This window comes from Xyrauchen texanus, chromosome 39, assembly GCF_025860055.1.
Source record: "Xyrauchen texanus isolate HMW12.3.18 chromosome 39, RBS_HiC_50CHRs, whole genome shotgun sequence".
NCBI classification, from domain to species: domain Eukaryota; kingdom Metazoa; phylum Chordata; class Actinopteri; order Cypriniformes; family Catostomidae; genus Xyrauchen; species Xyrauchen texanus.
This window is the reverse complement of record NC_068314.1, coordinates 22,999,812-23,024,982: the sequence shown is the minus strand read 5'-3', so window position 1 is coordinate 23,024,982 and position 25,171 is coordinate 22,999,812. Positions and strand designations below refer to the sequence as shown.

Below are 25,171 nucleotides of genomic sequence, written 5' to 3'. Positions count from 1 at the left end.
TTGTTGTTTCATGTGAATTTCACTATCTAATAACAATCAGTTGTTTTATTTTTTAAATATATACCCTTTGGTAGTATTGTATTGTTTAAAGCCATGCCATCCAATAAAACTATTTTGAATGGATACAACTAGATTTTGAATACGATCTGTAAAATGTACTGCTGGTCTTCTGGTTCTGCTCTTCACGTGCATGCATATTATCAGTAGCTCTGTGGCCTATAGGCCTACTCCAGTTCACTCTGGTTTTCTGCCCCACTAAACTCTCACTCACATAACACTGAGAGTGGAACTGTAAACCTTGTTTAGAAGGTGCGTGATGACATAAAACCATCTGACTGACAGCAAACATGCAAAAGTGTTACATGACACCTAAGGGAAATAATACAATGGTTTTGACAAATGCAATTTTCAAATCAAAGAGACATTCAGTTAATTTAATATTCTAAATTAATATTCATTTAATGTACCAAATTGCAAACTGCTTTCGTGTAACACTAGGTATTTTTTACATTTTGTAGAAGCTGTGAAATGTGATTAGAGAGGAACATTACCATAACAAAAAAGTAGATAAGATAGACCCCAGGCAACCCTCTAGGAGGTGTCATCTCATTTCAGCCTTGTTATTACTGTTGCAAGAAGGACTGTTCACACCCCTCTTCCATTATACCAAATGGGACTTTTGTCTCCCTCTATGTTGTCTGTCCCAAATTATACAGTTACGTCAGAACACATGAGTTAAATGCTATTTGTAGCATTCAAATATAACGAAAACTGTTAAATAGGGTGTATCTGTATGCTCGGATCACCACCCTGGCCGTTGTGGGACAGTCCTGCAGAGTGCTGTGTTTTGTGACTGTGTATTGTAAATGGGGAACTGGTGGCGAGGTTGTGGAATGTGTTGCTTGCATGCGGGATTGAACCAAACCGCGTCTAGGGGTGGACCGTTGATGCTAACGAAATATTAGGCGGTTTGTATCTATTTTTGCCTTTATAGTTCAAGTAAACGTGTTTTAAATACATAGATATTCACAGAATGTGTATAATTGACATGAATGTGTGGGTAAATACGCGTTACCTAAGTTAATTTGATACGCCATCACCCTGCAGTGGAACTGCAAAGTGGATCGTTCCTCGGTAGGTGTGTCTTTCCTGCGGGCAACAGAACCGAGATCAATGAACCAGGCGATTTACCGAAACTGGTCGGACGACCCAAGGTGGGAATAAACCATCGGTGAATAGTGATCAAGAACGACTATTTTTATTAAGTCGAAATCTCCTCTGCTCACAAACGGATTACTGGCATTAAAAGTGTGCGATGTGGAAAATTTACAGTTCGGTACTGTAACACAATATCGACTGCCTGATTTTGAGATTTTTTTTAAACATCGCTGGGTCAGATAACGCAAGGGAATACAAGATGATCTTTGCAAATACGGCCAATCCAGTAAGAACTCCGTATCGAAAGCAGGTACGTAAAGTGAGACACATTGCGATTGGTATTATGGGATGGACTCAGAGTGGTAAGTTGATCCTTTACCTGGGACAGAATTTATTTAACTCGTTCTTGCACGCACATACGCGCATATTGGCTGTGTTTCAAAGTCTAGCGAGCTGCCTAACTAGATTTGTGATCATCAAAGCCCGTACAACATTTTTGAGCTCCGGTGGTTCGAAATGCATAAAATGCATTAAAATGTTGCACGCACATATGATGCCTAAGAGAGAGAGAGAGAGAGAGAGAGAGAGCTGTCTAGGTTGGCAGCGGACTAGGTTTTGAGACACAGCCACACACATCACTACTCGATTGTCGTTTTATTGAGGCGGGTTAACTAATTATTCTGCTTTTGTAATTAGGTCTTTACTTCAAATTGTGTTCTTTTTTCCAGATATCTCACCAATTCGTGTTTTCTTACCGATAATTTTCACACCATTTATCCTACTGTACAATAGCACAATGTAGTTGTAGCGTATTTATAAGTCTATTGATGGAACTGGAAGGAAACCAGCATATATATATATATATATATATATATATATATATATATATATATTTGTATTTTTTTACTTTTTGTTTTTTTTGTCCTACTTTGTGATTTCACAGAGTCCGTGAATTAAAATGAGACTGTAATAAAGTGTTACTTAACTAAAGTGTTATTTAAAGACTTTATTTTGTTATGTGCGTGTTGTGATTAAAGTAATACCTGACTTTTTGAACAGTTTAAGGGGTCACTACGTGTATAATGTCTCATTATGATATGAATATTAACAGAGCTGGCGTTAATGAGTGGAGAGAGGTGAGGATGTGAGTGTGGTGGTCAAAGTCTCCCATGGCAATTTGAGTCAGGAGTTTGCTGTGTGTGTTCTGAATAATCTCTGTCTAATGAATATTCATGAGCTAATCCGATGGGTTCCAGCAGTTGGTGGACCAGCGGTGGGCGCGCCCTATGAGATTATATTTAAACATTGCTTGTCATATACATTCCAGTTCTGTAAATGTGAACATTTATGGATGACACACACACACACACACACTCTCTCTACATGAAATCACACATTTACACATGCATTTGCATAGGATCTCATGTGGTGGAGCTCAGAGCGATGACTGTGATAGAGGCAGCAGAAGTTAATGGGCTTCAGCATTTCACAGTTTATAGGAACCATATGGTCTAGGATGACTACAGCGCATAGCTCAGTACCCAAGGGACACCCAATGTATGAGAGCTGGCTTGGATATTGAATGTAATCCCCCCACCACTCTCTCTCCCATTGCTTTTTCTATGGCTCGTCTACCCTTCCCAAGACTTTGCTTGTTTTTTTCTTATTGATAAAGCTGGACATGTTCCCAGGCAATCTCTGAATAGTTTTAATACAGATGAAGTCAATAGATTTTAATCTTGAAAGGGGAAAAAAGAAGGGATAGTGAGAAAACCTGGCTTATTAGCTCCTTCAGTCATCTGCTAGATTGCAATGGTAACTGGGACATTATCTCCATCTGTCCATCCTTTTCACATTTCAATTTGAGGTTCATTCCTTCCTTTAAATCACCCCTACATTTCTGTTTCATGTTCCTCCAAGTTATCCCTCTATCAGCACGTGATTTTTACGCTGTTGTGCACCTAATTGAAGGAAAAGTGGCTCGATCTCTTGCATCAGTAATTAACAGGCGCTAACAAGCTTATGGGGCCACGTGCAGTTTCATCTGAGCGCACAAGTGCGGGTTGCTAGTGTGGAAATGGGTCAGTGTGTCAAAAACACAGAGAACTCCCACTAACCCAATGGATTTACTGTCAGGTGGCCTTCAATGTGGTGGGGGGCACATACACAGCCATCTAAATAAGGACATACTATACAATATAGACTTATATATTTTTAACATAACATTAATTATAAATTCTACAGACTAGTGCTAACCCCTAATCCAACCCTTAATATATATACACACTAATATTTATGATTAACATGTAAATTTCACAACAAAGTTCCATCAAACTGTATAGTGTAATATTTTAGCTAAATTAAATTAATAAAACTGAAATTGTTTAGTTTATTTAGTAAATTATTATTATTGATGGAATTTTTTTGAAAATTGAATGCACTCACAAATACATGTCTGTAAGCACCTATACATGCACTGCATTCATAATTGTCTTGTGTGTATAGGCCATATTTTCTCATTATCATTGTTTGTATGAATTGCATGAGCTTTAACCTTGCTTGTTGTTATTAGGTTTTGCTGTCACTTTTGTGGGGATTTTGTTATGTGATCAGTTGCCCGCTGATCTTTAACAGGCAGCCATTTTGTGATGGCTGCGAGAAATGGAGCCGTTTTAATGAATGACTAAGGAACAGGAAGTGAGTCAGTGATGTTGGCTGTGGTGGCCGCTGCTCGGGGTGGGCGAGAGGCCCACACATCCTTTATCCCAGAGCTCTCCTGCACCATGTGATCTTTTTCTTAAAAAAAGTCCTTCCTCTCTACTACAGAGTTCTGAGAAAATCAAGACTTGAACAGCTACAGTATGAATGAACAAATGAGTTTGGTACTGTGGTTTGGGAATGAGTCAATCTCATCTGTTTTTTTAACCTCCCAACAAATATTTTGTCTCTTGAGAACAACTGGCACTGAAAAAGTTAATAAAACTTAATTTTTATAGCCTATATCTCACATAATGCTCTGATCATTGCATGACCTTTTAAACACATCGTAATCATTTCACGCAACCATGTGACAAGCATTTAAAGAAATAGATGCCGCATTATGAATTTCTGCCGAGTTAAATGGGGCTTTGCCCAGTGAAATAATCCCAACACATTCGGTTCTGGAAGAATGCGTAGATTGGACTGATATGAAAGTTGAAGGGCTGACTGTGCCTCTAGGCCTGTTTGCGCTTTGCTTTAATGGGAATTAGACTGTAGGGAGCCATGGATGTGGGTAGACTAACTGGCGATGGCTGACTGTGTAATAACAACACTAGTTCACTACAGATAGAGTTAAAGATATCACCATGATGAATAGAGTCGCCCTGCCACAGCATGTTGGAGGAGAGTATTTTCTTTTTGCTCCATATTCTTATGATATCTCAGTGATTAAAGGACTTTTTTTGCAGAAAAAGATATGCTGTATCGAAACAGCGTTTTTATATCCCATAAAAGGGCTTGGTGACTCTTGGTTTTCAAAAAGCACAGTCGCTTTTAGAGGCGGAGCAAGTTTGTTAGAGATTGTTCCTTAGGACTCTCAAACATCAATGAATCATGAACAACAAAACCAGTAAGGCTGTCAAATTTAAATTTGAAATTCGAATATTCATCAAATTTAAGATACAAATGCACATTTGAATGCTAAAATGAGCATTTGAATTTTGGATGTGTGCGAAGCACTGACGATGACTTATGGGGCCATTCAGACCAATCACATTCTTGGGCTAAAACAGACCCAGTGCAACTTTTTAAACAGAACGCAATGTCTCAAGACAAGTTTTAAAGACTGAATTTCTTTTTAAATTAACACAGCGTCTAAAAAAATACATTGCCCCTGCATGAGACGCTGAAAAAAACAGCGAGAGCTGACGCAACATTCAAAGCCATACATCTTGCGCATGCTTTCATGGAAAAAGACTGATGTTTTCAGAGTGAATGGCCTCCAAGGTGGAGGACTTTGGCAGTTGTGTTTTGACTATGCCTATGCTTGCTCTTATCTCCCATCTTGCTGCATAAGCATTAGGCATGTACATACTGTACAACTGTATTTAATGAATACCGCTGGTATTATGAAGCTTGAATCCGTCATAGAAGGGCACCTACTATGGCACCGGAATAGGCTACTGTGTAACACTATGTTAACATAGAACCGTCTATTAAAGCTTTTCTTTTCTTGTTTTACTTTTTTACTTAAGATGTGGTAATATGAACTAGCTTAATCTTTCGACTTTATTAATTTTCCACACTTTTGTTAACATTTAGATGTTCTTTTAATAAAAAATGGGTGCTTCTCAAATGAAAGGCTGCAGCCCAGTAAGGCTGTGTCCTTCCTAGACCAGTCCTTCTGAGGCTCTAGGCTAGGTTCCTCCTCAGCATTCAGCACTATGACTCCGCGTTCATAGGGTGAAACAATAAATATTTGTGAAGCACTGCAACTACATACAAAAACGGTGCTAATTGATTTTGATTCCTTGCACCCTTGTGTGGATGTAGGAGATAACGAAAATTACAAAATCAGCCCTGTTGACAGCCCTAAATACCAGGAACGTGTATTAAGTCAATTTTGGACAATTTTGATTTCATGTTGGCGTACGTTTGGTGCTGAAAGTGAGTTTCACAGGAGAACATTACCATAAAATGTAATGGTTAGCCAGTATAAATTAGGGCTGGCCAATATGGCAAAAAATAAAAACCTTGATTTTTTTCAAACCTAAGAATGATTTACGATTCTAGATTCGATTTTCCTACATGGTATTTATTTTTTAAGTAACTCCGACATGATTCAAATAACATGTTCCTTATTAGAATGCAAGGCAACCTGGTTAGAAAAAAAGAAGAAAAAAAATTATTCTAGAAAACAAAAGTGTGTAACAGAAATGCACAAAAAAGTGCAACACACAGAAAGTTGTCAAAAGCGTAAAAGTAAATACATTTAAAACACTGATGTTCAGAAAAATTTTATCAAATAAGAAAAATACAAAATACCTCAAAGCCAATTTAGGTATTATTTTTTATCTAAATCAAGTCCATCTCGAGAATGCAATATCTAGAAATAGTCATGTTTGTCTAGAAAGTATTTTTAGTATATCAATCATTTTGTATGTATAACCATAAACACCAGCAGATAGAGTCCAGATATCCAAAACATTTCAGTGTAGTTGAAAACGCAAGAAGCAAAAATCTCTAAAATAATAAGCAAAAAGTTTAAAATAATGACGTCAGTCAGTGATGTCAGCACGTGATGCCCTCTAGCTGTACACACTGAGCAGAGCAGCAAAATGAAATGATATCGCTGTTTGTCAAAATGATCGTACGCTTCCTAAATGTTGGCTATAAATGCAGTACATTTGAAACATGTCACAGAACAAAGCAATAATTAGCAATCTATCTGAATCATCATGGAAAAAGGAGATGTGGATGATTCACCCATTTATAGTCTGTCCATTATATATAACTGCCTATAACTTTCATGTATATTCTTGTGTACGCTTAGTGCTTCATGACTTACACAACTTACACAGAGCATAGTTATTCTTTGATTAAGCTGGTGTAAACATGCATGTATACGAAGTATACCTACAATCACACTGTACAATCATACAGGAAATATTACTGGTTTTTACATCAGTCTCCATGTTGTTAACCTGTTACGTTGTAAAGCGCAGCCCCACATATTTCCACACATGTTAAGCTTATCAGATTGAGAGCGGCATCAAGCCAAGTGCTTTGAACATTTGGTTTTCTCTTTTATATTCAGCCATTGGTGGATTGACAGTGTATATAACTACAGCGTCTGCTAATATTTTACGTAAAACCTTGATTCCATGATTTAAAAAAAAAATAATATTGTAAAAAAACAAATTAAAATTATTTAAAAAAATTTGGCCAGCTCTAGTATAAATCGGCCAATATTTAGAATTTTTGTAATTATTGGCATCGGCCGATAAATGTTCTCATCTGGCCAATTAGTTTCTCCAGGGTGCCAAGAATCATCTGCTTGCACGTACAGGAGCTGTCAGAGACATGTAAACGACCAACCAATCATGTTTTTTTCCACATTCCATCATGCAACTACAATAATAGAATGGTGTGCAGCACATTCTCATTAAAATAGTCCTCATATCAGAACCGAGACAGATGCGAATGAGCTCATGTTAAAGTGCTCACGTGTTTCATTCTCTCTCTTTCTCCTCAACACTTTCCTGTAACTTCTGACTGTCATGTCTTATGATATAAAGGCAAATATCAATATAACTTCTATCATATACTGTCTGCAAAATGCGAATACCTTGTTTATACAGATTCACGAACCTCCAAAAACTTGCTCAAATCCAGCATTTTCTTTTTGTGAGTGCTCATATACTGTATTCCTCTGGAGCATGCATTCTATCAGCCTGGATCAAAACTGTGTCCCTCTGACTCGCGAATGTAACCGTTCCTGCTCCATCCACTCCGAGTGGGATTCGAACCGGGGTTAGCCGGCATGGGAGGCTGATGCACTAACGAGGAGGCTAAAGGCTACAGCCTCTTTGCATTAGTTGCTAGTGTGTCTTATGGGAGTGGGGAGTGAGGTTTACACACACCGCACCGCTATCGTGTACCAGCTGGCTCCCATTACACGAATGTTGCAAGAGAAGATGGTCAGCCCATGACGCTCCAAGCAGGCAATTCAGGCCTTGTAGAAACTTAAAGCTGTCAAGAGATTGCTGCGAGCTGAATCCACACTAGTGTGTGCAGTAAATATCATATTCACTCACTGTGTACAGTACTGTAGAGTAGGTACAATTGGTTTGATTCAGTGTTTTGTTGCAAAATCCTAATGCACAAATGCCATCCGTGTTTGCTAAACAACTAAGTGCACTGTTGTTAATCCCTTCTTCCTCTGCATCGGCCATTAATAAACCCAAATTGGTCGACCACTAGTAAAATGTCTATCTGTTTTTTATTTTTGAGAACTCTTTTTAAGTTTCAGTGTCAGATATGAACAAAAGTTTCAAAACGTTTCAGTGCCAAATATGAGTTATTTCATGCATTTGTTTCTGTCAATTAATTGTAATCTTTATTCCCCTCCCATGACAGCCTCCTGTTGCTCCACCCACTCTCCCCATGGCTCCACCCAGCCCGAGCACCAACAGCAGCACTAACAACAGCAGCAGCAGCAGCAGCACGACTGGCTGGGAGCAACTCAGCAAAACGAACCTTTACATCCGCGGGTTACCGCCCGGAACCACCGATCATGACCTGGTCAAACTCTGCCAGCCGTGAGTGTTTAAAACAGCATATACTGTTATGATAGATTCACCTAGGTTATCAGTTGGTATAATGGATGTGCATTAAACCTGTCTGTGGCAAATATATATTCAGTCATTTCTATTTTCCTTTCAGTGTGAGATTTTATAGCACAGCAGAGTTGGCGGCTGTTAACAGCTTGAATGTGTGAGATTGCCAGAATTAGGTCAGGTTATGGAATAACCCTCATGAGCCACGATTCAGCTAGTTTCAAGACAACACCACTAATAGCCAGTTAAAATAACACCACCCATGTTGATGATATTATAACTCCAATATTGGCAATGTTTGAAATGGAATACTAGGTACTCCGTACTGAACACTGTGAAACAGTGTCCTGTGTGCAACAATAAATGTTTCTGAACTGTATTTTCCGTCATTGTTGTCTCATAACCTCATCGTGTTGCATGTGCAAAGGCTTGGTCACATTTACCTTTGCACAGTGATGTTCTGTAGGGGAAGATGGCATGGACGGATGTTAAGGAAGTGTGAAACCCATAAAACCTACTTGCTAAGAAGCCTCTTTTTTATGCTGCACTTTATACTCTTGGAGAGTGAATTCCTCTCCATTAAAATGATTTCCCCGTCCTTAAGTGTTGCCATGTACGAAACATCACCCACACAGAGGTCACTGCCTAACCAAGCAACTTCAAATTTGCTTGAAGTCAAAGCGAGTCAAAGTTCACTAAACTTGAACCCCATGTGAAGTTCTTGTAGGGAAATGTATTCGCCACTGGAAGTCAATCAGGTGACATTCCTGATTGTGCAAATTCCAGCCTGGTCTCCAGAAATTGATGTGAACATGACAACATTTTTGCAATTCGAAATGCACTTGCTGTATATCATGTTTGGCTGCAAGGTTTCAGTGAAATGTCCAGCTGGGGTGCCAAAAGCAAGTACAACTGTGTCGTAATCATATGCGGTTTTAAGGTGAATTTTAAATAAAAAAATGTAAAGCGTACCTCACTAACCTAAATCATTTGCCTAAACCTAGCCAAAAGTGTTTTAAAATATATATTAGAAGTTAAAAAAGACATCCTTACCTTATCAATGCCTAAATCTAACCATTAGTGTTTTAATATGCAGAAGCAAAATTCATTTCATGCTGCTTCTATCTATGACTCTGTAATTAGTGTAATAGTGTCATCTTGAGTTAATGGCTGGACTTGAATGGTGGTCCTCTGACTCTTAGTGCAATGCCCTTTCAGGAGAGCTATAGTGCAAGCTATGTGTACTGGAATAAGTATTTATATGTAGGAGAGTCTGTAATAAAAGCATTACAATGTAGGCCCTATCGTTTTTCAAAAGATGTGTAAAAGTGTGTCGATATCATAAAATAGCAGGTTCTGAGTAATAGAGAGAAAAAGACATATTTATGAAGTCATAATCAGCCATTTAAATCATGATTTGAGTGAAAGTGAATAAAACACACAGACGCTACTATGTTACTATGAGACCAGGTTGGCAAATTCCCATTGAGATGACTGTATTTTGATTCAGCGAGTGGTGTCCTGTAATCCTCTTGGAATAAAAATGATTGTTTTTCATTTTTGTATCCAATTTTCCAAAAATGAAATCCTAACTCTTCTATAGAAATACTATATCTTAAGTCAAAAGAAGAGATGCTAAAAACCGAGGGTGATATTGCAGAAATAGGCTAGCAAGAGTAATGTGCTATTACACTATTTTGACCAAAGACAATATATATTTGTAGGTTATTTAAATACTGCATTATCTCATCAGATCACTTGAATTTGTAATGAGGACCGATCCATTACTTTGAAAGTGAAATAAAAGGTGCATCCCAAATTGCATACTCCTGCGCCTATGCCATTCTGTAGAGTAAGTAGTATCAGTAGTGTGTTCACCCTGAAAATGCAATGAAAAAAGTGTACTGTACCTGGAAACGTCTTTGAAGACAGCCCCTTACAAATGTGAGTTAAATGCTTTACAATCAACACACGCTATTTGAATATGCACGTTATTTGAGATAGAAGTGTTGAACAGATTTCAGAGCTAGCGGCAACACATCACATACATACAAATGCTTCTGTATAGTAAAAAAAACTATTAATGTTACATTTGGGACAGTCCTACACTTTGAAAATACATACATTAGCTGGCGGAGTGCATAGTGTAGGCCTGTAGTGTAAAGAGAGTGTAGTGCGTCATTAAGGACAAGCTAATCTTTTTTACTTGTAGTGGTCCTGTTCATATCAAAGTTTGTCCAACTCTCTCTCTTTCTCTCCATCTTTATGCTACACAAGTTCTTCACATGCACCCTCTGAAGCTCATCACACACATCAACAACATGTGTTTGTCAGCTCAGGTTTGATCACTGCCTACAGTAGGCCAACAGCCATGATTCAGCAGTTATTAGAGCAGGAAAATTCTCATGTTGATTAGATCTGCAGACATCGTTTGGGTTTCGTTTTTAAATACCCGTTGCTTAGTTCCCTCAGACTGTTGTAAGTCTGCTGTTACACGGCTTAACACAATGGCATACTTAGTATTGGTACAGGCAATGTTATTATGTAATCCTTCACATATCAGTATGATATCTTTGATCTAGACAAATATATGTGCTTGTTTGTGTGTAGGCCTCCTGATCCCATGTGTATTCTATTCAGACATTTCCACTATGGGTACATTTACCTCTTGCTGCCCCTGGAGACCAGTCATTGCTATGGTAATCCTTCAAATTGATTGTAAAGAGTCAGTTGGGGGTTGGCCCATAATCCTCTTGGCTTGTGTCCTGGTTAAAAGTGAAGTTGAGGTCATATGTACATTCAAACTGTGGACACAATACCACTGACTTTATGCTTATTAGAACCAGCCCAATATTTTGGTTAAACGCCATAAGGAATGTGTCTATTCAGCTCTGAGGTATTGTGGTGACATTGTAACCTCATTGTTCTGAGCTGTTTTTATCACAGTGAGTGACCGTTCAAGCTAGATCGGTGGATTGATTTGCCTTGATCCGCATCAGGCTGAAATACAGTGTTGCTTTGGGAGCTGTTGTCGGAATTCTGTTGGTGGGGGCAGGAAACGGGGCCTCGCCGCTGGAGCGCATGGGTCAAGGCCAAGGTCGAATGGTTCTCTGGTGTGTGGAGTCTTGTGATCTGTGTGTGAAATGTGATTGGCTCCGATTTCCCTCCCTTGTGTCACGGCATGGGACACGCTCCAAAATGTTTAGTGTTTGCTTTTGCAGCTCTGGTTAATATCATACTGTGCATGAATAATCATTCCTCAATGGGAGAATTTTAAGGCAAAATGCTTAACTATATGACAGTAATTAAATACTGCTTTGAAAAAGCAGCTCTCAGTAAAGGCGAATGAAAAATAGCCTTTACCAGTCAGCGCTGCTCTCATAGCTCTTTACTGCATAGCCTTCATGAAAGAGATGTCAATAAATCTAATGCTGCAGAAATCTGAATACAATTATTTTTCACTCCACAAGCACTTGAGTTGAGAAGCTGTCAGGTCAATGCCCTGGTGTAGCAGGAGTGTGCATCGTGAAGAGGTTAGGTGACAAAAATATACCAGACTACTGTTTGAAATTTTTACTGTTGCATAATTTGTACTGCCTCACATACTATTTTTAACAAAAATAGTGCAGTATACAGTGCATACTGTGCAGTATATAGAAAGCACAGTAATATTCCATTCCAAATATAGCCACACTGCAAAAAAAAAATTGTAAGGAGGGCTCTATTTTCTTGACTAGGCATAGCGCAATACCCAATGACTTTTTATCCAATTTTCAAATAAGCGCCAATACTAAGTGCGGCACAAAGCGCAAGTTGGCATGGGTGGGAGTGTTTAAGCTATCTGTGTGTGCATGCGTACAAACTGTGGGTGTATTGTATGTTAATGAAGTGGCGCAAAGTGCAATTTGCTATTTTCCTTGTAGATAATAGGTAATTGCGCTAAGACGTCTGAGAACCATGCCTAATCTCTGCGCAAAGTTTAAAATCCAACAGCAGATGATATTAAAGAGCTATCAATCACTTTTAAATCCATGATTTGTGTGTCAGTAGATCAATAATTGTAATAATAATAATACCTTTAGTTTGCATAGCGCCTTTCCAAAGCTCAAGGACGCTGTACAACAATTAATCAGAGAAACATACAGTGTAACTAAATTACATTACAAAACTATTAACAGTGGCAGAGCAGAGCAGAACTTTTTTTTTCAGGCATCCCATAACACCGTCAAGACCGCATGTGAGACAGGAGGATACAGAACACACTGTGGTCCAGAGGCTGGAGGAAACACAAACTTCCTCTGTAGTATTTCACCGCTAAACACCACAGCACTGGAACAATGGCAGAGAGTTTACAGCAAGGACATAGTTATTGCGCAAAAGAACGTTCAGGCACAAATTGTCCATATTTCCATTCTTCTTATATACAGCCCATTTACACTACCAAATAAATGGACCGCCTTCATTTAAAACGATGTTGCTTGACAGGAAATGAAATATATAACAGGAAGCAGATGGTTCAATAACCGGAGAAGAACCTCAGAATTAAATGTCACATGACCCAGCTCATTAACACTTTCCATACGCAGTTTCACCAACCCACCTTCACCCACACTTAGCGCATGCATGTATGCATGAAAATAGCAAAACCTCACAGCCATGCCCACTGACATATTACATAGCGCTTAAAGCTCATAGCTCTTAAAATATTCCCCGGAATATTATTGTCTTGTTTTCCAGTAGAAATATCTAAACATCCTTAAAACAAGAAAAATGTATTTACTTGAGAAGCAGAATGACTTGTTTTCAGAGAAATCTAACTACATTGTGTGGGTTTTATGCTTAAAATGAGAAAAAACCTAATTTGCCAATGGGGTAAGAAATATAAACTTGTTTTCCGTTTGTTTTCCCTGAAAACAAGACAAAATATCTTGTCATTTTGCATATAAAGTAAATTGATCTTGTTTTAAAGCTGAAGTACCATGTAAGTAATGTAACTTTTTCAGTGTTAAAAATACTTTCTCTTATTCCAGTGTAATATGCAGAATCTTCTCGAAAGCTGTATCTGTCTTTCTGTGGCGCTATGAAAATTCCTGCTTGATTAGAGCGACTTGTATAGTCCCGCCCCATTAATGTTACTCAACCAATGGTTTGACTTGGGGGCGGAGCTATCTCTTTGTTTGATCAATGGTCAAACGAATGGTGTATTCAGAAAGCTATTTTGAAAACATTGTTTATGTTTGCAATTCTGTTGCAAACTAGTGGTGCAGAAATGACATATTTCAGCTTTAAGAATATTTCTATATTTTTACTACAAAACAAGACAAAAATAATGCAGTGCATTTACTTTCATCCCTTGTTCGCTGCACTATTATCGAGGAATCTCTTCATACACACACACACACAAGCTAAGGCAAGCATTTTCTTTGAACTGTGGTGATTTTGTGTGCTGTAATAACAGGTTTCTCATGGACACTCCATTAAAGCGGCTCAGTCCTCATCTGTCACACAGCGGCTCTTTAAAGCTGTTAGACTGACGGCATCAAGTGTCTTTGGATGATTATGTCACAAGCAGCTCTTTGTTTCTGAAATAAATGTGTTTAAAAAAGTCTTGGAGAACTCTTTTGGTGATGTTATTTTTTCGCGGCTCAGGGATTATCGTAGATCTTGTGTTTAATGTCCTGCAGGTCATGAATTCCTGCACTGTTGTGTCATTTTACATACAGACTGACTCAGAGGGCTGAGCCTGTGTTTAACTTTTGCTTTATTGTCCTCTCTCTCTCTCCCCCTCCCTCTCGGCTCTCTCTGTAAGCAGATATGGTAAAATCGTGTCCACCAAAGCCATTCTTGACAAGACTACAAACAAATGCAAAGGTTTGTCATGTAATATTGTTCTAAGGTCTAAAACTTGGCTTTAGTATTACTGGTTTTTAGGAATTGCATCAAACTTTAATACATGGTGTACATCGCAGTATAAGAATGATAGGCTGACTATTGCTGACATAAGTCAATACAAAGATATTCAAACAGTATACTAAAGAAAAGCTCAGCGACTATCAAATATCCTCTTTACATCAGTTGAATTACTTTTAATTTTTTCTATTATTACGTCCTAACCAGACGTGATGCAATAAGATTCCAGTGACGTCTTACTGTATATACATAGGCTACAAGTTCAAAATTATTTGAAATACCATGGTTTATCAATATGGTAATCATTCAGAACTGTAGTATTTATCAAAGTATAATGTTGTGACCGTCTGATACTATCATTGCACTATGCTAATTCCACAGTTCATCAGTTAGTCATGATATCATTTTAAAGACCTCAGTCATGGTTAATTGTGTGACAATTGAATTGTCACAAAATGATATTTGATCAAGTGGTTGATTTTAGATTAGATGATGTGTGCTAATACAGTGTGTCTTGTCTGTAGGATATGGGTTTGTAGATTTTGACAGTCCTGTATCAGCGCAAAAAGCCGTTGCAGCACTAAAGACCAGCGGAGTTCAGGCTCAGATGGCCAAGGTGAGTGAACCATTCATAACATCATTCCTTTTCCTGGGTATCTAGTTAATGCATGTCGATTCAGGAAATAGTGGTGATCATTCTCTCTCTCTCTCTCTCTCTCTCTTTCTTCTTCTTCTTTCCTTTTTTTCTCTCTTCCTTTATCGTGTCCAGCAACATGTACACAAACACATGTTTACTCACATCTAAATTAGGTTATACCATAGACTTCTGTTGTATTTATATAAAGCTAATAATAAGTGCTAGGTGGTGCACCGATACCAATTCTTGAAGGTTGATACAAGAACCAAGTACCTAGTCTTAGAGCGTCATCCGATACAGTGTATGATAAGAGTAGTTTTGTGTGTTCGTCTGAGTATGGCATTCTACATTGATAATTTGATATGGCCAATAACAAACATTTTTGTGATTAAAAATTACAGTTCATGGCCATTGACCGTTTTATCAGAAAAGAACCTAAACCCAGCTACACATGGGATACGTTATTCATGCTTTACCAACGTTAATTTAGGCATATGTAAGTTTTCCAGTCTCAGTATTTAGGATTACAACGACTTTCCATCAAAGTATAGGCTACATGTTAAAGGGACAGTTCACCCCAAATTGAACATTCTTTCATTGAACTGAACTGAGAATTTTCATTTTTAGGTGAACTATCCCTAAACTAAAATCATGGATGACTGACAAGTGTGAGTCTGGTGAAGCAAGTTCCATTTATTAATTAATTTAGTGATTCATTAGTTTGCAGAGTTGGAGAACGTACATTTTGGAAGTAGCGTGTTATATTATTGTGCTACTGGAAACAACATTCTGTTAATAAAGTAACCAACCTAAACAGTTCTTTGTAAATGTGCACATTTGTGGAAATTATCCCAAATAATTTGAATATGAATAATTAATCATTTTTACGAAATGAGGTTTTGTCAGATTTAGCTCACTTCTGGGGATCATTTTGTCATATGTACACACACACACACACACACACACACACACACAAATGCACACATTTCCTGTGTATCTATAGTGTGACTGAGAAGTATGCGTGTAACAATCCTGCAGTGACCTTCTCCCAGGTTCTGCTGAGCGTTTCTGCCAGCATCTTCAATTTTTAATCTGCCCTCTTTTTCCTCTTCCACCCCGCTGTCAGCATATTACTCTTCCACTTCTCTGTTAGGTGTGTGCGTGTGTACTGTGTAAACATGTCTGACGCACACATTTTAAGGAATGTTGACGTCACATCCTGGCGCTCCCTCATTTCTGCTGATGCATCTAGAATAGCTAGCTAAGATTATACCTTCATCCAATCAAATGTCATATTTAAATACACAAGTATCTGTTAGCTGAGGTGCAAGTAGAGAATTGTGTTGTGGAATCACAAATTATTTATGCACTAAATCGTGGCATAGACAGAAGATACTGCCTCCAGTGCCTCAAGGTGGATGACCCAGTCAATGTTTAAGGTGGTTGCAGCCCTGCACATACTTAAGACTATGCCGTGTGTTTTATGTTTTCAGCAACAGGAGCAGGACCCGACAAACCTGTACCTGTCCAACCTGCCTGTGTCTATGGATGAGCAGGAGCTGGAGAACCTCCTCAAACCCTTTGGACAGGTTGTATCCACCAGAATCCTCCGCGACACTAACGGAATGAGCCGGGGAGTGGGCTTTGCCAGGTCAGTGAGAATTCATGGCATCATTTGGGTACCAATTTTATGTTTATGGCGGCTCATGTGTCAGATGGGGTCATTTAGTCTATTTACCATTCCTCTATGTGATTGTGTTATGAAATATACCTCTCTTACCTTTCTCAGGATGGAGTCTACAGAGAAGTGTGATGCAGTGATCGCTCACTTCAACGGAAAGTTCATTAAATCCTCTTCTGGAATGCTAGGTAAATATCCAGCATATTCTTTTTCTTTCTTTCTTATAAATAGGTTATAGATTACATTTTTGGCTATTGTCAGTCATAAGTACAGTAAGTAAAATTGTGTGTGTGTGTGTGTGTGTGTGTGTGTGTGTGTGTGTGTGTGTGTGTGTGTGTATGTGTGAGCGTGTATTTATCACTTTGTGGGGACCAAATGTCCCCATAAGGATAGTAAAACCCGAAATTTTTGACCTTGTGGGGACATTTTGTCGGTCCCCATGAGGAAAACAGCTTATAAATCATACTAAATTATGTTTTTTGAAAATGTAAAAATGCAGAAAGTTTTCTGTGAGGGTTAGGTTTAGGGGTAGGGTTAGGTTTAGGGGATAGAATATAAAGTTTGTACAGTATAAAAACCATTTTGTCTATGGAAAGTCCCCATAAAACATGGAAACACAACATGTGTGTGTGTGTGTGTGTGTGTGTGTGTGTGTGTGTGTGTGTTTTACAGGTGCTTCAGAGCCACTGCTGTGTAAGTTTGCTGATGGTGGGCAGAAGAAGAGACAGAGTCAGGCTAAATACATCCCCAACGGCAGAACCTGGACGCGAGACACGGAGGTGAGACTAGTAAGTCCTGTTTCCAAATGTGGGTTTATGTAAGTGTGTGTTTGTACCCAGAAGCGTAATGAGCTGTTCGTATTAATTATATATGACTTACTGTAATACGTCACGCTTTGTTTGTTTTCCATTATTCTAGAATTAAACATAATTATTAACATATTTTAACTGTTAAATATAAAAAGCAAAACTATAATTTATAATGTTTATGAAGACAGCTGTGCTCAACTCTTTTCTTCCATTTCCTGTAGAGTGGAATGACCTTGACCTATGACCCTAATACTGCCCTTCAGAATGGGTAAGAATGTGTCTTAAATTGTCTTACATTTTTCTTCACTGCCATTTTGTATACCCTATAATCTATACTCTCTTCACCCGACACCTAGTGACCTAAAATAAAGACAGACGCATGTAAACAGTCACATTCTAAAGGCAAATCAATGTAACGGAACATGAAAGAGAGTATTTCTTATTTTTTGTACCAATTAATGGAATAATTAATTGAAAATTCTGTTATCATTTACTCACCCTCACGTTGTTCCAAACCTGTATGACTTTCTTTTCTTTGGAACACAAAATTAGCCATTCTAAAGAATGTTTTCACTGTTCTTTTCCATACAATGCAAGTATACAGTGACCAGTGGCTATCAAGCTCTAGAGAGGACAAAAGTGCACCATGGTGATGCCATAAAAGTAGTCCATTCAACTTGTACACTATATTGAAGCGTTTCAGTAAATAGCAACTTTATATTGTTCTTTAATGGTGCTTTTTTGTTATTTTTGGAGATTGACAGTCCCCATTCACTTTCATTGTTTGGAAAAGAGAAGCTCAGAGATTCTGCTAAACTTCTATTGTGTTCCACAAAAGAGAAAAACCTTTGGAATGACATGATGGTGAATAAATGTTGGCAGAATTTTCACTTTTGGCTGAACTGTTCTTTTAAAATGCTGTCTAGCGAGATAGCTCTGTAAGTTTGAGAGATAAAGACACACTAAAGGAATAGTTCACCCAAAAATGAAAATTCTCTCATTTACTCACCCTCATGCCATCCCAGATGTGTATGAATTTCTTTCTTCAGCAGAACACAAACAAAGATTTTTAGAATAATGTCTCAGCTCTATAGGTTCTCACAATGCAAGTGAATGGTGATCAGACCTTTGTAGCTCCAAAAACCACATAAAGGAAACAAAGACGTAATCCATTAGACTCCAGTGTTTAAATCTATATCTTCAGAAGTGACATAATAGGTGTGGGTGAGAAACAGATAAAAATGTCCTTTTTTTATTCTAAATCCCCACTTTCACTTTCACTTTTACATCTGAAAGTCACATGTGGTGCCAGTTTATTTTCACGTTCACATCTGAAAGTTAAAGTGGAGTTTTAGGGTAAAAAAGACTTCTGTTTCTCACCCACACCTATTACATTGCTTCTGAAGATATGAATTTAACACTGGAGTCTTATGGATTATTTTTATGTTTCCTTTATGTGATTTTTGGAGCTACAAACGTCTGATCACCATTCACTTGTAGTATATGAACCTACAAAGCTGACATTTTCTTCTAAAAATCTCAGTTTGTGTTCTGCTGAAGAAAGAAATTCAGACACATATGAGATGGTGAGAGAATTAAAATGTTTGGGTGAACTATCCCTTTAAGGAGAGAGCATCTTATTGGTTTGTACTATTAAAGTTTACACTGTCTTGTACTGATAATTTGCTCACATGTTTTTTGTTGTGCTTACATTGTGCAATTACCATTAAAAAGCAAATGTTTCAATGTTGTATAGACCCTCAAAAACATTGTACCTTGATGAAAGTGTGTTTCACAGGTACTATGCTGCTCCTTACCCCATGGGTAACAGATTAATGGCTCAACCAGGAGTGTCATACCTCTCTCCCATCTCTACTTACCAGGTACTGATCTTCTTCACCTCCCTCATCTTCACGCTTCCGCTGTGTTGATGTGAGTGCTTTTCACAAGCACCTTCTCCCTGATCTAACATCCGTGTGTCTGTGTGTGTTTCTCCAGGTACAGAATCCCTCATGGATGCAACATCAGCCTTACATCATGCAGCACCCGGTAAGGCCAAAATATACTGCCTTCTCTTGTTTTTACTTAGCTTTGTATGTCTTAGTTGCCCTCTCCTTTTCTTCTTCACCCATCCTTCGAAACAGATGACTCACATATAACACTGTTTATGCATGAGTCAGTCAGAATGTGTGTGTGTGTGTGTGTGTGTGTGTGTAAAGAGTAGAGTGAATCATCTGTAGTATGTCCTGCTTTTGCCCCAATGTAGCCAGAATTTACAAAGAATGAAGTGCATCAGATGAAAGTGTTTGTTTGCATACACTAGACAACAAACAACACTCAGGGTTGCTTGACACTAGTGACAGCACAAGACGAGAACGTGTTTTGCATTCAAACACAGCTGGACCAGGAGCGATTCTGAATGCAGGGATCTCGAGATGTATTTTTCTAAGTTACAAACTACTTTAAACTTAACACATCGACCTAAAAATGTTGTAAAATAAATCAGGTTCAGCCAGACTGATGAATTAAATTACAAAATGGATTGCTGTGGACAAAGAAGGTGCAACTATAAAATGAATTCCCCCATCTGAGTGAAACTGTTTGTTCATTTCTGAATTTATCTTTGTATTAGTTTTCTCATATTTATCTCTGATTTGGTCAAGTATGATTTTTGGACTCTCTTGTTCCCACTCACTCTGTGTTCCTCTCTCCCCTCATCTCTTGACTCCAGGGAGCAGTTCTATCGCCCTCTATGGAGCATCCCATGTCACTGCAGCCGTCCGCTATGTTGGCTCCCCTCACCCAGCAGATGGGCCATCTCTCTATGGGTGGCACTGCAACCGTACGATCCTCTCACACAGCTTGCACTAATATGGCATAAGCGTCTATGCTAATTAATATTTAATATTAACACTTGTGTTTTAATAAATCCACTTCTGCTCTTCTGCAGTTTATTCCTGCCAACACAGCAATGCCTGGAGCTTATATCCCCCAGTACACCCACATCCAACCGGCTGCCATCCCTCCTGAGGTCAGTGACACAATCAATGGCATTTATATCACAATCTGGTTTTGTCTTCTGTATATTCTGTCTATTTTAGTGAATTTGGTTAATTATTTGATTTTTCAAGTCATTTGTTCTGAATTATAATTTCTACCTGTGTTCCTTTCAGCAGGAAAGTGGTGTACAGCCACAAGATGTCTCCTCTTCCGATCCTTCATCGTACTCCTTCCAACCCAACAAGCAATAAAATGGTATTTCATTATTAGTTATTGTATTTTTTTAAATTGATCTAAGTAATTTAAAAATGTGGTTTGTTGTCGTTCTAGTTCACTTACTGTTCTTGCATTAGCGTAACTCATAACGCTAATTGATACTCAATGTTCAATTCTCCAAACCTAAATTAGGTTTAGTCCTAACCCTAAAATGATTTTGAATCGCATGAGTGTCCATGGGTAAATTCTCTAAAAAACAAACCAGTATGTTCAGGTCATATTTCACCCCAAAATCACATGAAAAAAAATCTGAAATTATATTTTGCTTTTAAAAAAAAAAAGCTTAATTAAGTGCCAATAAAATTTTTTGCATTGTGAAATGCTTTTCACAACAATTAAAGGGATAGTTTCACCCAAAAATGAAAATTCACTCATCATTGACTCACTCTCATGACATCCCAGATGTGTATGACTTTCTTTCTTCAGCAGAACACAGATGAAGATTTTTAGGAGAATATCTTAGCTCTGTAGGTCCTCACAATGCAAGTGAATGGTGACCAGCTCTCTAAAAGTCCAAAAAGGACATAAAAGTAATTCATAAAACTCCAGTGGTTAAATCCATATCTTCTGGTGTGATATGATAGGTGTTAGTGAGAAAATGATCAATATTTAAGTACTTGTATACTGAAAATCCACACTTTCACTTCCACATTCTGGTGTGGAAGTGACTTCCGCTTTCACATTCAGCCATCTAATGGATGGGGCTGGTTAAAGGTGGAGATTGATAGTAAAAAAGTACTTAAATGTTGATCTGATTCTCACCCACAACATCATATCACTTCAGAAGATATGGATTTAACCACTGAAGTCATATGGGTTAATTTTATGCTGACTTTATGTGCTTTTTGGACCTTCAAAAAGTGAGTTCTGTTCACCATTCACTTGCATTGTTTGGACCTACAAAGCTGAATTATTCTTCTAAAAACCTTTGTGTTCTGCAGAAGAAAGATAAATGATGAGAGAATTTTTATTTTTGGGTGAACTATCCCTTTAAGCACACTCTCATTCCTGAAATGCAAAAAAAAATTAAAATAATAATCTAATTCTCATTACTCTAATGTGAAAAATTATGAAATATTATCTCAATTGTATTTAGACTTTATGGTAGTATTTGTTGTACTGCCTTCAATTTATTGTTATTTTAATGTGGATTTAAATAAAATTATTCTGTCTGGAAAACAAGACTTTTTATTAATGTATTACATTAATGACAATCTGTTGAGAATTATTGAGAACAATAGGCTTCATTTTCTTTATACAAAATAGATATCATTTTTTTCTCTCTTTTTTTCTTTTAAGTTTAGGGTGAAATATCATGACCCAGATATTTCATTGTGTTATTCACCTCTATAGTGGTATTTGACTAATTTGGTGTTTTTCTCTTGTTACAGGTTAACTGTCTGAGTTCAGAGCCAGACACAATCTGCAAAGGGTTACTATGGTAACAGCTTTTGCTTTCTCTGTGGCATCAGACAGGAAGTGATGCTCGTGCATGGGTTCCAGAAAATTTGTCCATGATTTAAACGACTGATACAAGCAATAAACAGGAAAACTCAGAAAACTCTTTTGAAAGTGCAAACATTTTCTCCACCAAACCAAGACATGGCAATATTACACCATCTGTGGACAAAGAAGGGGGCAGAGATTTATTTTGCTAGGAAGAGGAAGGAGAAGTTGACAAATGCTTATTTTTACCAAGCACTATTTACACAGACCATGTCTGTGAATTATGTAGTGAGTGAACGTGATGACATGCATGACGTTTTTAAATATGGTTTTTATTACGTTTTTACAGACTGTTTCTCAAACAGACATGAAAAGATTTTTTGCTGTTGCAGTCAAAATGAAGAGGTTTCTGTCTGCTTTTGGTCTTCCACTCTTTGCCTTTTTAGCAGTTAAAATATTTACCTTTTAGGGTGGGGTTTAGGTTGACTGATGCAATGCTTGCTGGCTGTTGGTCCTCCTTACACCTGACTCTAAAAACAAAGACTTAAATTTTTTTTTCTTCAAATTTTGCTCTGAATCAAAGATGATTTGTTTCAGGGACTGCGTGTCTTTTGTGAATGAGTCTTTCTATTGAATCCATGTGTAAATTGTTTAGGTAGATATAGAAGCAAATGAAGATCGGGAAGGGCGGGGCTCAGTGGGAGGTGGGCATGACTGTTTTGGTTAAAGTGGGTGGAGTCAAGCTAGCTGAGGTATGTGTGGGTGGATGTGGGTGGGGCTAATAAAAGGGATATTGTGGATTTGCTGAAAGCTGTTCATAGGCTGATAATGATTTTCTTTTCGGTGCCATTTTTTAAAATGTATTCTTTGTTTTGTTTCGCTTTTTTTTTTTTTTCTAACAACACATCAGGATTTCTCCAAACAAGGCAGATGTGCAATGTTTCTATAGGTAGAAAGAAAGAAATTTCCAAATTAAAAAAATATTAGTGACTTTTTATACTTTGCAAGTCAATTAAAAAATATATGCCTGTATATTTTCAGCTCTCTCTGTAAATTCCTAAAATATTGGTAACAGCATTCATTATGTACATTACATCTACATTTGTATTATAGCACAGATTTGCAGAGAATATGTTTCAGAAAAGAGACACCACTAAGTTTCTGGATCAACTATGTAATTAGTCAGTTGTTCACTATTATTAAATCAGACAAAACAAAAAAACACTTTCCACTAAAGACCTTTTCTGCCTGCTATTGAAGACTTCCCAATAGTATGGACTACTGCAAAGATGGGGAATGGTCAAATTGAATGTGGTTTGGAAATTCTTTTCATTTTTTTTTTTTTTTTTTTGGTCAATCTTGGCTCTCAGCTTTAATCTAGTTTTTATAAATGTGTTCTCTGAGCAGGACGGAGGGATGATTTAATCACAGGTTCGTAACACGTTTCTAAGCAAGCCTTTTGTCTCTAATACAGTTAGATAAGCAGAATTCCGTGTGTCTATGTGTGATTGTGTATTTAGATGTCCAGGTCAGCTTGGCCTTAGATCTACCTCAGAGTTGTATCTGTTGTCTGATTGGTCAGGTTGCAGGTCTATCCTGTCCAGTCAGGTGTTAGAACACCGGCTCTGGAGCTGGTTTCATGCAGAACTTCATCTTTAATGTGTCTGTCTTCCTCTAATAAAACATCTAAATGTCTTTCTGTTGTTGGTTTTCATGTTTGTTTGTTTTTTCACATAATATTGTGACGATTTGAGCTTGATTGTGTGAATTACTTCATGTTTTTGTCCAGTTTCTTGCAGCAAAAGAGAGGCTTGTTTATTTTTTCCTGCATTTTTTTGTTTGTTAGGTTTTCCCAAAAATCCATATGAACTCTGGAAATTTCTGTTTGTTGTAGCCTCTTCACCTTTAGAGGCCTGATCTGAACAACCAAAGTGAAATTTTATCGAGGTGCAAAGGAGCCAATCATAGTTACATTGGAGAGATACAGTTTCTTTATTTCAGCTGTCAAAATAAACGTTTTAGAACAGCAATCCTTCACGCAGTATGTCAATACAGGACTGTTTATAAAATGTTGAATTTTTTAAAATTGTTTTATTGAACATATGCCACTTGCCCGTCCAGAAATGTAAAAAAAAAAAAAAAGAAAAGCTTTGTGCTCCTTTTCTATTTTTCTCAATTTTTTTATTTTATTTAAATGTTTTTGGTTTTTTTATTTCTGTTTTTTTTCTTTTGGGGAAAGAAAAAACTTTTTGAATTAAAAGAGGTCAAACTTGTTTTCCTGTGTTTGATTTGTAATTCCATCATTTCAGTTGTGTTTTGCCTCTGTGTTAGGGCTGCACAATTAATCACCATCGCGATTATTAAACCACGAAAGGCTGCGATTTAAATGTCTATCAATAAATTTACAAGACAGCATACGCTACATGCTTCATTGTGAATGAGCAGTGCTCGTTCCAAGCAAATACTGTAGCTGACTTCAGGCATAAGCAGGGCTCTTGACACCCCTCATTAAAGTTCTGCAGGAATCTTGAAGGATTATAGTTCTTTGTGCAGGAATCCTGAAAAAATAACTACAGCATGGAAATTCCTACAAGAGTCCTGCAGGTATATATATTTTACAGTGGTGGCCAAAAATATTGGCATTCTTGGTAAATATGAGTTTCTGAAAAATCTGTCTTTATTGTTTATCCTTTTAAACTTTCATCCAAAATATTCACAAAAATATATCCTCTAATGGATATCAAAACACACATTTTATCATAAAACAAATATTTTTGTCAAACATATGTGTGGCACAATTATTGGCACCCCTGGAAATACTTATGAGTAAAATATATCTGAAGTATATTCCCATTCATATTTTACATTTTGTAGTGCACCTGGGTGACTAGGAAGCTGAAATTGTTCAGCCAGTTTCAGAGGGGTGTAAATATGA

The 25,171-nt window shown here is 37.6% G+C and overlaps 1 protein-coding gene across 6 annotated transcripts; it reads left to right on the top strand.

Moving 5' to 3' along the window:
• The first annotated feature begins 1,140 nt into the window (after window positions 1-1,140).
• LOC127632490 (RNA-binding motif, single-stranded-interacting protein 1-like) lies at window positions 1,141-24,510 on the top strand. 6 transcript variants are annotated; one of them, XM_052111084.1, is made up of 14 exons: window positions 1,141-1,468; window positions 8,278-8,459; window positions 14,290-14,348; window positions 14,912-15,003; window positions 16,518-16,675; window positions 16,814-16,893; window positions 17,378-17,493; window positions 17,736-17,782; window positions 19,301-19,397; window positions 19,513-19,563; window positions 20,246-20,356; window positions 20,465-20,545; window positions 20,691-20,769; window positions 22,182-24,510. In XM_052111084.1, exons 1-13 carry the CDS (start codon window positions 1,418-1,420, stop codon window positions 20,763-20,765), a joined length of 1,200 nt encoding a protein of 399 aa, XP_051967044.1. In that variant the 5' UTR covers window positions 1,141-1,417; the 3' UTR covers window positions 20,766-20,769; window positions 22,182-24,510. The 6 variants fall into 6 exon arrangements, with proteins under 6 accessions (XP_051967044.1, XP_051967048.1, XP_051967043.1 ...); XM_052111088.1 differs by having other exon boundaries at window positions 1,142-1,468; window positions 17,378-17,484; window positions 19,313-19,397; XM_052111083.1 differs by having other exon boundaries at window positions 1,142-1,468; window positions 20,688-20,769.
• Window positions 24,511-25,171: the final 661 nt, after the last annotated feature.

Bases quoted from the DNA above. Each gene is read 5' to 3' on its own strand.
- LOC127632490 (XM_052111083.1), top strand. From the start codon at position 1,418: ATGATCTTTGCAAATACGGCCAATCCAGTAAGAACTCCGTATCGAAAG. The intron at 8,460-14,289 runs GTGAGTGTTTAA...CTCTGTAAGCAG, and splicing joins CTGGTCAAACTCTGCCAGCC to ATATGGTAAAATCGTGTCCA. The intron at 19,398-19,512 runs GTACTGATCTTC...GTGTTTCTCCAG, and splicing joins CTCCCATCTCTACTTACCAG to GTACAGAATCCCTCATGGAT.